General features: G+C 47.4%; 2 protein-coding genes across 2 annotated transcripts; both read left to right on the forward strand.

The window, feature by feature from the left end:
• Window positions 1-491: 491 nt before the first annotated feature.
• On the forward strand, window positions 492-9,670 carry CYP2D6 (cytochrome P450 family 2 subfamily D member 6). The gene is made up of 9 exons (NM_001195557.2): window positions 492-848; window positions 2,340-2,511; window positions 3,205-3,357; window positions 4,529-4,689; window positions 4,817-4,990; window positions 6,185-6,326; window positions 6,933-7,120; window positions 7,826-7,967; window positions 8,354-9,670. The coding sequence occupies exons 1-9, from the start codon at window positions 651-653 to the stop codon at window positions 8,530-8,532; spliced, it is 1,509 nt and encodes a 502-aa protein (NP_001182486.1). The 5' UTR covers window positions 492-650; the 3' UTR covers window positions 8,533-9,670.
• A 795-nt stretch (window positions 9,671-10,465) lies between these two features.
• Window positions 10,466-12,024, forward strand: NDUFA6 (NADH:ubiquinone oxidoreductase subunit A6). The gene is made up of 3 exons (NM_001278108.2): window positions 10,466-10,613; window positions 10,883-10,998; window positions 11,765-12,024. Exons 1-3 carry the CDS (start codon window positions 10,493-10,495, stop codon window positions 11,894-11,896), a joined length of 369 nt encoding a protein of 122 aa, NP_001265037.1. The 5' UTR covers window positions 10,466-10,492; the 3' UTR covers window positions 11,897-12,024.
• Window positions 12,025-12,862: the final 838 nt, after the last annotated feature.

Genomic DNA, 12,862 nt, shown 5'->3' on the forward strand with positions numbered 1-12,862 from the left:
CAGGCCACTGTATTAAGGTTACTTCTGTGAAGTAAGTGCTTTCTATAAGGAAAGGTGTGACCTAACCAAAGCTTTCAGAAGTTCCAGTGGAATAAATTCTCAGCCCTGCAGAAATCTGAACAGCCCATGTTTAGGTTGTGCATTTCCCCTGACTTGTCTGTATGAACAGTAAGACAACAGACTTAAAATCTTTCAAAACCTCCCATGTGTATGCAGCAGGACTGGACTGCTTTGTGCACTGCAATCCCACCTTGGCTGTGGAACAGGGCAGGCAAGCACCTGGCCATCATCCAGTCCTACCCAAAGACAGCACAGCTGCCTCTGTTGCCATGGTGGCAGGGACAAGGAGGTCTCAGATCCGAATTTGGCAAAGAGGTGGAGGAGGAAAAGGATTGGCCCTCATCACCACTCCCCCAACGCTGAGCTGAAAGGAGGAGGAGCTCTGGATCCATGCCAAATTCCATGTTTAAAAGTCAGCAACAACAGGGAGAGGGGAGCAGGAGGCAGAAAAAGAAGACGTGAGGAAGAGGAGGAAGCAAGAGAAAGAGGGCAGCTGCCCGGGGAGGGGAGCAGGAGAAAGGAGGCAGAAGCGAAGGACAGAAACAGTGCTGAGTCAAAACAGGAAGACCAAGGAGTAGACAAACTACAAAATGACACTGCTCCTGTGGCTGTCATCTTGGAGCAACATCTCTGTACTGGGAGTTTTTCTTACTGTCTTTACCATACTTGTTGATTTCATGAAGCGCAGAAAGAAGTGGAGCCGTTACCCCCCAGGCCCAATGCCACTGCCGTTTGTTGGGACCATGCCATACGTTAATTACTACAACCCGCATCTCTCCTTCGAGAAGGTGAGTAGTGGACCCTGCCAACACGTATAGCAGTCTGAGGGCTGGGGAAGTGTTACAGGAATGGCAGACTGCTCTGTGAGTTATCCAGCATGCCTACAGCCATGTTGCAGTTTCTGTTAAAGACAGCTTGCAGGATTTGCCCCAGCAGTGGTGCCCAAAATGCCTGTAGCAATCCTATTCAAAGTCAGGCATTATCTCTTTTCAAAGGAAAAGCACAGCACAGCTTGCAGCAGATCAGCCATGGGCTTTTCCTTGAGTGTGCAAAATCTAAAGGCCCCTTCTCTAAGACAAAACTTTTTAGCTGTCTGTCCAAAACCTGCCAAATGGAAAAACTAAATATAGCATTTGCACTGTTAACCTGCATAGTGTCCAAAAGATTACCATTTTCAAATCCTATCAAATCAGGGCCATTCTCACTGCACTGATTGCTGGTTACTTGACCACTAATTGATTTTAATGATGTATTTCTAGTGTCACTGAAGTACTAATCCCCTTTCAAATCCCATAGCAAAAAAAAAAAAAAAAAAAAAAAAAGGATGAAGAGGGGAAAGGGGCAGATGGATGGGAAGAGGGAGATAGGAAGAAATGGGGGAAGGGGGAGAGAGAGAGAAAAAAGGAGAGAAGGGAGTAAAGGGGGAAGGAAAGGAGGGAAGAGGGAAAGAGGGGAAGAGAGGGGAAGAAATGCAAGGAGAAAAGCAAGGCACAGCAAGGAAAGAAAAAGACAGTGAAAAACACATAGGGAGAGAGAGGGAAAGAACAAAATGAAGAAAGGAAGGAAAGAATACAAAGACAAAAGACAACAAAGACAAAGAACATACAGCTGATAAACTCATCTATGCAATCACCGTTTTGTCAGTAACATGTCTTTTACAGATCATCAGAGAGGTAGGATGTATGCCAGTTAGCAGTCTTCCTAGGAGAGTACGTTCCCCCTGGGGAGAAAGCTGACCTGGAACTCCAGTGTGGAGCTACCTTTTCCAAGCATGCTTCTGGAAATTGGGCTTTGGGTAGAAAAAGAAATTACATACCACTTTATTATCAGTATTTCTGTCTAGCAGAAATTAAAACTACCTCAAAAATTGCTTAGGTTTTCAAATGAAATTACAAGTATCGGGAAACAATGTGTTCCAGAGTGTGCAGTCTTTGAAAATCTCTATACTGGTTCTTGACCTAGTGTTGTCAGACAAAATCCAAAATAGCCACACAATGCTCTGGACAAGTTTCATCAGAATAGTTGTATATTAAATCTTGCCAGCTGCAGTGCATTGCTTCCTGCTTCACATAGGGGATGACACTGCTCCGAGCTGTTGCACTGCAGAGACAATCAATGGTCAAAGGTCAGCTGGAAGTTCTAATAAAACAGTACAAACCACTGAACAGTCAGGTCCTAAGGAAAGATACAGGGATATGTTTTTGACATTACGTTCCTGTACTATTGCGTGTTTTCAGGGCCATGTTTTTTTGTTTGTTTGTTTGTTTTTATCTGGGTAGTTTCGCAAGAAGTTTGGAAACATTTTCAGTCTCCAGAACTGCTGGACCAATGTGGTAGTGCTGAATGGGTACAAAACTGTGAAGGAAGCCCTGGTCAACAAATCAGAGGACTTTGCTGACCGGCCATACATGCCAGTATATGAACATCTGGGCTATGGACATAAATCTGAAGGCAAGTCCTTCGCAAAGGTACATTTCCTGCAGACACTAGCTCAAGGAGGACTGGGTAGATAATGAGTAGACGGAAGATTTTCGTGATGTAAAGCCAGCTTCTCATGTCCCTGTAGCCAATATCCTTGTACATCTGCCACTCTTCTGTGGTCACAGAATCAGGTGATCTACCAGCTCCAGTAAGTAGCTGTAGTACAGCTCCAGGCACTAGCACACACCTCTTCAGCAGTGTGAGAACACAATCAGTGGTACAACTTGCTTGCCAGGGTGAGAGCTGGTAGTTCTCTCTGCCCAGTGCCCATTGCCACCCAATGAGCATGTCCTTGTCATTACAAAAAGATGGCAACTTTCTTCCAAGAAAACAAAGCATCCCTCCCCATCAGATCCTCTGCACAAGCTGCTGCCCAGTTTGTACAAGCTCAGGACACAGTGCTGAATAATCTGGAGGAATGTTTCCTTCCTATGCTCTCCTTCAGTCCCCCCTTTTCCACCTTTGCTAGGTGCTTACCTGCATTAGAAGGCGCAGTACTAAGTTCTTAGAATGGCTGTTAGGAACAAGCCATACACAGTCTTACCCTTTTCTGTCTCTTTCCATGAATGTGAACCTCCAAACTCACATTAATTCTTTTCTAGCAAACCCTACTTGGTGTACACCTCAGAGCTCCTGATGTTTCTTGATCACTCTTATTTCCAGGGCTTGTTTTGGCAAGATATGGACATCTCTGGAAAGAGCTAAGGAAATTCACGCTCACTACCCTGAGGAATTTTGGGATGGGAAAGAAGTCCTTGGAAGAGCGAGTGACTGAGGAAGCAGGATTTTTGTGCTCTGCAATCAGTTCTGAAGGAGGTTTGTCACATGCAGCAGGATGGAGGAAATGTTTTGATAAAAAACCCAAACAATCAAACAGAAAAAGGCAACAGAGTGATACAGCTTCTCCTGTTTGCATGCTGTGTTTCAAGTCCATCAAAATAATGGTTACTGAACCTGTTCTGCTGTAAAGCCACTTCCACCTTATACACTGGGGCTACTGTAAGGCTAAACAATTTGAAACAGGAAATATATAGAAATAAGCAGAGGTAAAATATAATTATTTCCAGGACTGGGTAACTATTAGCTGTATGAAGTTAGTTGTAACAGGGTGGAACATGGTGGATCCACTTGTTGTCTCCCTCTACTCTGCCCTCGTGTGGCCCCATCTGGAATACTGCATACAGGGCTGGGGCTCCCAGCACAAGACAGAGATGTTGGAGCAGATCCAGAAGAGGCCATGAGGATGTTCACAGGGCTGGAGCACCGCTCCTACAAAGACAGGCTGAGGGAGCTGGGCTTGTTCAGCCCACAGAGGAGAAGGCTTCAGGAATACCTCATTGCAGCATACCAGTATTTGAGGGGAACTTACAATCAGGAAGGAGATTGATTTTTAACATGATTTGATGGCGAAACGACATGGGGAACAGTTTTAAAATGAAAGAGGGGAGAGGAGGAAATTCTTTACTCAGAGAGTAGTGAGGCACTGAAACAGGCTGCCCGGAGAAGCTGTGTCTCTGGAGGCACTCAAGGCCAAAGTGGATGGGGCCCTGGGCAGCCCAAGTGGTGGGTGGCAGCCCTCGTAACAGCTGGAGTTGGGACTCAGTGGGCTTTGAGGTAATTTCCTACCCAAACCATTCTATGATTCCATGAAATCACTATCATCATATATGGCAAAATGAATCTGACAGCTTTCACACCGCATCAACTATCATTAGACACAAGAAGAAGTGCTGTCATGTGACAAAACAACCCTGTAAGTCAGATTTTCTTGGGGACTTTTCTTCTTTAAACAATGACCAGTTGAACCATAGTAGGAGATGAGAAGATGTTCTATTCCTACTATGAAGTATTTCTAATTTCAGCACTTTGGGGGCTTTTTCTCTTGAAAGCAACAAAGAGGTATGTGCATATTCTTGTTGCTGGAAGCTGCAGCACCACAACGCGATGTTGCTTAGCCTCTTTTCTTGATATCCATTTCCATTTTTAGGTCATCCTTTTGATCCACGTTTTCTTGTAAATAATGCAGTCTGCAATGTGATCTGCACCATTACCTATGGAGAGCGTTTCGACTATGGAGACAAGACATTCAAGAAGCTGTTAACTTTGTTTGAAAACTCTCTAAATGAAGAAGCTGGATTCCTGCCTCAGGTAATACAGAAGCATATTCTGTTCTGTGAGACACTGCCCTCTTCACTTGAGAGCACTGTGTTTCCATTATTTTAATTTTTGCATCACATAATACTTTGTCTCTTTCTGTATGGTTCTTGCCTACCAGCTTCTTAATGTGGCACCTGTTTTGTTGCGCATCCCTGGACTGCCACAGAAGATCTTTCCGTGCCAAAAGGCATACGTAGACTTCACACAAATGCTCATAGATAAGCACAAGGAGACCTGGAACCCTGCTTACATCCGAGACTTCACTGATGCATTTTTAAAGGAAATGGCAAAGGTAGGGAGAGAACAGCAGAACCTCAGAGTCCTGGGGCAGTTCCTCTACTTCTTTAAACTTGTTGATAGAAGCTGGCTTCGCTTATAAAGTTCTATAAAGACTGTTATGAATTTCCTACCTCTTCATTCCATGTCATACTTTAGAAATGAGGTGTTCAGATCTTCATGCTGTGCCCTCCTTGATTATCCTCAGAGATCATATAATCCACTGTTCCCATCCCCATCTTCCACCCTTTTTCCTCTCAGTGTCTGGCAGCTCTCTTTTCAGCCTACATCACTTTGCAGGCCTTTAAGGGGTGGATCTGAGCCTGACCACATCCCCTCTTGTCACATCTCTCTGCTGCTTACCTAAGGTCCCCTAAAAAGCCAGACTGAAAAATCCCTCTGCTGGTGCTAACTTTGGTCAGGCCAGTCCCTCTGCTTCCTTGCCAGAGATTTTTTGTTTGAATCAAAGCTGAGTCAGAGGTACCTCATTAACTGCTATCCATAGTAAGACAGCATCAAAATATGCAGAATAAGTTAGCAGACACTAGTCCCTAGGAAAGAAAAGTATAAAAGGGATTAGAAAAGACAAGCAGATGAACTCATACAGAGAGCTTGTCAGATCTCATATGCTAGCTCAAATCTGAGCTCAAATAGCATTTGGATGAGAGACCAGTTTTGCGGAGATTGGTGTCGCAGATGTAATAGGTAGCAATGATACCCTGAGACCTTTTTTTTTTTCCCCCCCCACAATTGCAACAAAATACCAGGGCAAAACAGTGAGAATCTGTAATGCATAGATAGATAGCCCCCTCAAAATACTGCTGATTTGAATTTGCCACATCAGTGCGGCCTCCTCGCTGCTGTGTGGGTTTTCAGATCTGTTCAGTCTGTGTAGCAGAGTTGCACCTCCTCTGGGGGAGGATGTCACAGTATGTGGCAGTGGCCTGCTGAGTTGAGAGCATAAGGCATTCACTATGAAAGCAGGTGTAACTTTCACCTTTCACACTGGCATACAGGAGTATAGTGGTAACGGCATGATTTAAGCACATCAGTCATACACAGACCACAGCTTGTGTTGTACTCTACTCTGCCAATGAACTTCCTGGTCGGCAAAAATGGATCTACTGCTTCTCAGTATTTCTCTGAAAGAAAGTCTTCTCACTCAAGAAAGCGTCTTTGCTCCTGTCACACACTTGTTTGCTCTCCGCAGGGTAAGGAGGCTGAAGAGAATGGTTTCAATAAAAGCAACCTTACTCTGGTGACCGCAGACTTACTTGTAGCTGGTTCTGAGACCACCGCCACCACCCTCCGATGGGCGTTCCTGTTCATGCTTTTGTACCCAGAAATACAAAGTAAGTGAGAGGACAAGTACAGGTGTGGTATGCTCCTCTGAACACTCATTTCATGGCAAGGACACTGCACATCTCTCCGTATTTTGGGCTTTCTGCAATAAGAAACAGCTTTGGGAATTGTTGGTCTGGGAGAAACCAGGTGAAACGCTTCCCCAAACACAGCTGTTCTGGCACAGCTTAGTAAGAGCTGTGGGGAATCTGATGAAAAGACTGGAGTTGGAAGGCCATGTTCAGGTTCCCACGCAATGAAGGCTGCTGGGGGACTTTCAGTGGCCATGGTGCCCTCCTTCCTGTATTTGGAACACACCCTAAACTGTTTTAATTCTCAAATGCTACATGCACAAGTACACTTTCAGTCACATTGAGGAGGGGTAAGGCAGCATGTCAAATGAATTTTATTAAAGGCGCTGTGCACAGCCAAAATTATAGAGATCCTTCTGAGCAACTGAAAAAGTGTATTCCCATAGTTTCTGCCCCTTTCTATAATTGCTTGTCTTGCTCTTGCCCAGTGCCTGCTGAGCTCATGCTGACAGCTTTCCCATACCTTGTATCAGCCCCTTCTGATTATCTACGGAAGCTCTAATTCCTAAGCTGTGCTGCTTCTAGGTAAAGTCCACAAAGAGATTGATAAGGTGATTGGAAGAAACCGACCGCCCACCATGGCAGACCAAGTGAACATGCCCTACACCAATGCCGTCATCCATGAAGTACAACGCTTTGGGGACGTTGTTCCTATGGGACTACCTCACATGACATACCGGGACACTGAGCTTCAAGGTTTCTTCATTCCCAAAGTGAGTGTGCCAGGACAGCCAATGCAGCAACATTGCTCCAGGAAGAGTCCAGGCCTGGTGTGACCCCACACAACTCTGCAGCTTTGTCCCTCCTGCCTCAAAGCACAGTCGTGGTGAACACTGAAGCAGGAATTTTGAAATACTAAGATTACACAGATGGTCCCACTTGCACTCTGGTATACACTGCTTATGCCGGAATCAACTGCAGAGGCATCTCAGGAGCTCTCTCCCCTGGCAGTGCTGGCTGTAATGCAGGCCTGAGATGTTTTTTAAGTCATGCAATGATTCCCTGAAGTTTAAAATATAAGCTTTGAGGTTTTCCATATCCCATGCAAAGGTTGGGCTTTGAAGTCTGTTAGCTTTTTCTTTCCAGCTATAAAATAAGTCCAGGGGGATCTAAGAAGCAGAGGCTGTTTGCACTCTGTAACCATGAAATTGGCATTTGCATGGAGCAGCCTTTGTAAGAATACAAAATTACCAACGCTGTGTGAGCATAGGCAGGCAGCATGTGTTACTGGAAAAGTGCGACTGCTTCACCTCTGTTTTCAGTAAGATCAAGAAGAGCTTGGTGCCTTATTCTGAAGCACCTAATAATGACTGCATTAGGTGGGAGAGACTGACTGAAGAGGGACCAGCACTTATCTGTCATGCTAAGATAATTCTGTGGTTCTCACATAAGTTGTTTCCTCTTGTGAATGAGTGCAGGGGACGACAATCATCACCAACTTGACTTCAGTACTTAAGGATGAGACGGCCTGGAAGAAGCCAAATGAATTTTACCCTGAACACTTTCTGAATGAGAATGGGCAATTTGTGAGACCAGAGGCCTTCTTGCCCTTCTCTGCAGGTAAATCTAAGGGGAGGACCTAGCTGTAAGTCTGGTGCACAGCAAGAGTGGTGGTCTGCCTTCTGGGAAGTAGAAGTCCAAGGGTTGTCCTTTTCCTCATCTTTGCATTTGAGCAGGGAGTAAGACCTGCAGGGGACCCTTTCAACCTTAATTATTCTGTGACTGTGCCTGAGAGACGTGATGCACCATCTAACTAATTCACTGTGAGTCTCAGCCTTTTTGACATGGTTAACAAAGCAGTCTCACTTTCTTCCTTCTCTCCATCCAGAGCAAGGAGGCTTCTGATTGTGTTTTGCTCCATCCTTTGTCTACACACAAAGGGTGTTCATCTCACAGTGATTTCAGCATGGTTATGTGTCCTCTCTCATGAACATTCCTTCTTGCAGGTCGACGTGCCTGCCTGGGGGAACAGCTGACCAGGATGGAGCTTTTCATCTTCTTCACCACTCTCATGCAGAAGTTCACCTTTGTGTTCCCTGAAGATCAGCCCAGGCCACGAGAGGACAGTCACTTTGCTTTTACAAACAGTCCACACCCATACCAGTTGCGAGCTGTTCCAAGATAAGTGTGCTCAGCTTCACTCAGAAACCACCAACAGTCAGAAATGTTGCAGAGCTATGCAGATCATGCCAGGTTCTAGACATCCCAAGTCTGTGCAGATGTCCCCAGCTGTTTAAAGTAAGGATGTGGCTCAGTATCCTTAGCTTAGCTTAATTTCAGTTTTAGTCCTGAGTTCCTGCGTATTGAAACACAAAGAGTATCCATGGTAAGAGATAACGTACTGATTCTAAGAGCAAAAAACCTTGGAAAAAACTGTAAAGTGCTGCTGGGCACCTCCCTTCCCTGCTGGCCACTCTCTGCCCCTGGTGCTCTGCCTCTGCCTGCCCTCCAGGTGCCCAGGAGGGCTCTGGCTTGATTCCTGCAAAAACAAGGCTCAGAATGTCAAGTGATTTGGCATGTGCTGGTGGTGGGCAGGGTGAGAGCTTAAGCACTTACAAAGTCACATTTCCTGCCGGGACTACGCATGGCTTCAGAGTAGTGCTCCTGACCATGCAATAAACACAGACTCCATGCATTACTTCATGTTTACTGCTTACTGCAGTTTATTGCATACATACTGCATTGCCTTCATTTACTAAAGAAAGTAAAATGCCTGCCTACTAGGACTCCGGCAGGAGCAACTACCAAGGAGTACCCAAATAATCAATATGACGTTTCAGCTCCAGAAGCAGGTAGTTTCTGAAATACATAAATTCCCACAAATGTATTTCAAGAGGAATTCTGGAGCTTCCATTACTATCCCCTATCCAGTTAGCTTGCCAAAATGGCTTTTTTCAGCATTACCCAAGATCAGGGAAAGTTTGAAACTCATACAGTTACACCACTCGAATGAGGGAGCTGCAGGTGTCACGAGTGGCTTTCTTTTTCTTCCTGCAACGTTGCTGACCAGTGGTTTTGCAAGGTGTTAATGCTGTTGTTCATGCTGGTAGAAAATATAGCACGAATGCATAATCGCAACAAAGAAGCCTCTGAAACAGTGCTTGCATGCATACATTTCTTTCTCATACTAATTTTGGGACCTACGAAAGCTACATTATGTATATGACTACCTATACTACTGTTAAGATTTCAGCTTCAGTGGAACTGCACACTGATGTTTTTCAGCTGCAAAATAAAAGCGATCTGGAAGGGCTGTCCCGCCATCCCTGCTCTGTGGTTGTCTGACCGTCCTGCTGTACACCCACCTTGCATACTCACGTGCCATTCCTCTCCTCGCAGCTCCTTTCAGTGTTACCTGTCAGGTCCCTTCAGTAGCACTGACCTGAAGGTGGACGTTTCTACAAAGCAGCCAGCACACAGCCATGCTTTTTAAGAGCGTTCAGTGACCTAAACCGAAGGAGCCCAGCAGCCACGTGTTTGCATTCGGGTATATTGAGTGGAGGTGCTCTCCTGAGCATGCACGAACACGGTGACAGAGCAGAACTCCGTCGGCCGGGTGACCACCGGCTGGCGGCGTTTCTGAAGCGGAAGGGAACAAGTGGGTCAGTCGAATGACAGAATCGCTCAACAGCCGAGTTTACAGTGTCCCCACACGTCGAGGCACTGAGTCCAACCCCTGGCTCCATCCGGCACGAAAGCCGATCAGATGGCGCTGCTGAGCACTGCCCAAGCCCGGGCAGGAGGAACGAGCCGTGACGCCGCCGCGCACCTCTGAAGGCCGCACCTCGGCCTACGAGAGCCGTCCCGCTCTGCCCCTGTCCCCGGCCCGCCGGTCCCCAGCCGCCGCTCACGCCCGCTGGGCCCAACCGCCAGGAGGAGCTGACGGGCGCCGTCCGGCGAAACTAGGCCCCGCCCCTCCCCCCTCCCCCTTTCTCCTCGCGCACTGATTGGTCTCCTCTCTGCCAGTCAGGCCGGGCACGCTGGAGTGGCAGCGCGGCAGGCCAATAGGAAGGCGAGCGCGTTGCCAGGGCGGCGGAGGCGGGCTTGCCGCGAGCCGCGGGGCGGGCCGGGGCGGCCGCGGCAAGATGGCGGTGGCGGGCAGGGGCGCTGCGGCCGTGAAGCCCATTTTCAGCCGCGACCTGGCCGAGGCCAAGCGGCGCGTGAGGGAGCTGTACCGCGCCTGGTACCGCGAGGTGCCCAACGCGGGTGAGGGCTCGGCGCCGGCCGCGTGTGCGCAGGAAGGGCCGCGAGCTCAAGGTCGTAACGGCCGCCCCGCAGCCCTTGGGGGCTGAGGAGCGATCCGGGCGCGGGGCCGCCGCCGCTCTCCGGTGTGGCAGAGCGCCGCCGGGCTCATCCGTCTGCTGGCGTCGGGGCGTCCCCTGAGGGGCCCCCTGCGCCGCGGAGAGCTGCGGCTGTCAGTGGGAACCAGAAGCGATGCGGACGGTCTCAGGCTGTGTTGTGCTCTGTTTCCGCAGTGCACCTGTACCAGCTGGACATCACGGCGAAGCAGGGCCGGGACAAAGTGCGGGAGATGTTCTTGAAGAACGCCCATGTGACGGACCCGCGGGTGATCGACATGCTGGTTATTAAGGTACAGTGGAGTTATCCCTGCCTGCGGGGGAGGCGGGCTTTGGGTTTTGTTTGGCACTTCCCCTGGCTCAGTAACAGGTCCACTGTGTCCTAGGCATGCAGCCTGTCTGGTTCAAAAGGTTGACCGTGCACCAAGTGTAAGGCTCTGAAAGAGGCCTCCGTGGCAATAAGAGGTCTTTGCTGTTGTAATGCATGGAAAACCTTTCAGCTAAGAATCGCTGTGCCCATCTGTCGGATTTCCTGCATTTTCAGACAGCTACCCTGTCTTGAAATGATTAATAATAAAGCATGCAAACACAGTCCTGGATGATACGGTGGGTGAAACTTAAAGACACTCAAAAGATCACACAATATTCAGGGCTGTAGGGACCTCTGGAGATCATCAAGCCCATGCCCCTGCTAGAGCAGGCTCCTACAGTAGGTCACACAGGAAAGCATAGAGGCACATCTTGAATACCTCTGGAGAATCTCTACAACCTCTCTGGGCAGCTTGTTCTAATACTGTGTCATTGTCACAGTGAAGTTCTTCCTCGTGTCCGTATGGAGCTTCCTGTGTTCCAGTTTGTGCCTGTTGCCCTTGTCCTGTCATGGCATAGCACCAAAAACAGCTGGGCATCATCCTCACTAGGAGAACATAATTGTGGATGCAGCTATTTAAAGGGTTTTCCTAAGTGCATTTCACTACATTATGTAGTGCTGTATATATATATATATTAGAATTGAGCTACACCTGAGAATCAGCCTAAAATTCTTTTGTCTCTGCACAGGGGAAAATGGATCTCCAAGAAACCATAAATGTTTGGAAGCAGAGGACTCACGTCATGAGGTATTTTCATGAGACGGAAACCCCACGACCTAAAGACTTTCTGTCCAAATTCTATGAAGGCCACGATCCGTGAAACAGATTCTGTGTCCTCCTGTCTTGTATTACAAATAAAGTTCTACATAATACAAAAAAAAAAAACCTGTACAGACAGATTGCATAGCAGCCTAGGAGCCTATTGAATAAATCTGAATCTGGTATGTATGCAAGCAGTTATGATATCTATGGAAAGCTGATTCCTGGTATCAAGGAATGTGTATTTCCAGTGAGTGGATTTTGTCCTGGAGTATCTGAATAACCACAGCAGCCCAGTTGTGGACCTCAGCCTGCAGCCCTCTGTGGAGGCGGCAGCTCCTTAGAAGAGAGCAGACAAGAGGAGGCCTTCAGAGAGCCATTGTAGCTGTTAAAGTATTGTGCTTGAGACCTGCGCATATTCATGCTGTGCCTTTGGTGACCTTGTGTATGACACTGGTCTCTGTTTACTTCCTAGCAGAGAATGTCTTGAAATCCAATAGGCCAGTAAAGCCCTCTGTACCCTAACAAGATCAGTAGACTCCATTTCCCCACTGTAAAATTTAGTTACGTGGGGCAGAAGAAGTAGAGCCAGGAAGGGGCAGGAGAGACAGCAGGAAAATGGAGCAACGAGGAGTTTGGCAGTATAGAAGACAGGCACGATTGGCTCCCAAGATCACATGAACTGAGTCTGGGGGAAGAGAGGACAGCTCAGATACTGAATGACTCAAGGCCCTGCCGGCTGCCTTCAGCCACAGCTGTTGGGGTTACTCAGATTGCAGGCCCCTCCCTTTTGTCACTGTCTGAGATAGCAAGTTAAACAGCAAATAAAAAAGAACACGGCCAAATTACAAGTGCTGAGTTTAAAAAATGAAATCACTTGACTTTGAACTTTCAAGGTGTTTGAAAAAACAGCTGGTATGCAACTTGTATCTTCAGTCACATCAGACTAGCAACAGAGAAGCCTTTAAGTCTTGTGTGATGATTTAATTGCAGTAGCAAACGCTTAAGAAAAGGGGGGTTGAGCTTT

The sequence above is a fragment of the Gallus gallus genome, chromosome 1, assembly GCF_016699485.2.
Source record: "Gallus gallus isolate bGalGal1 chromosome 1, bGalGal1.mat.broiler.GRCg7b, whole genome shotgun sequence".
Classification (NCBI taxonomy): Eukaryota; Metazoa; Chordata; class Aves; order Galliformes; family Phasianidae; genus Gallus; species Gallus gallus.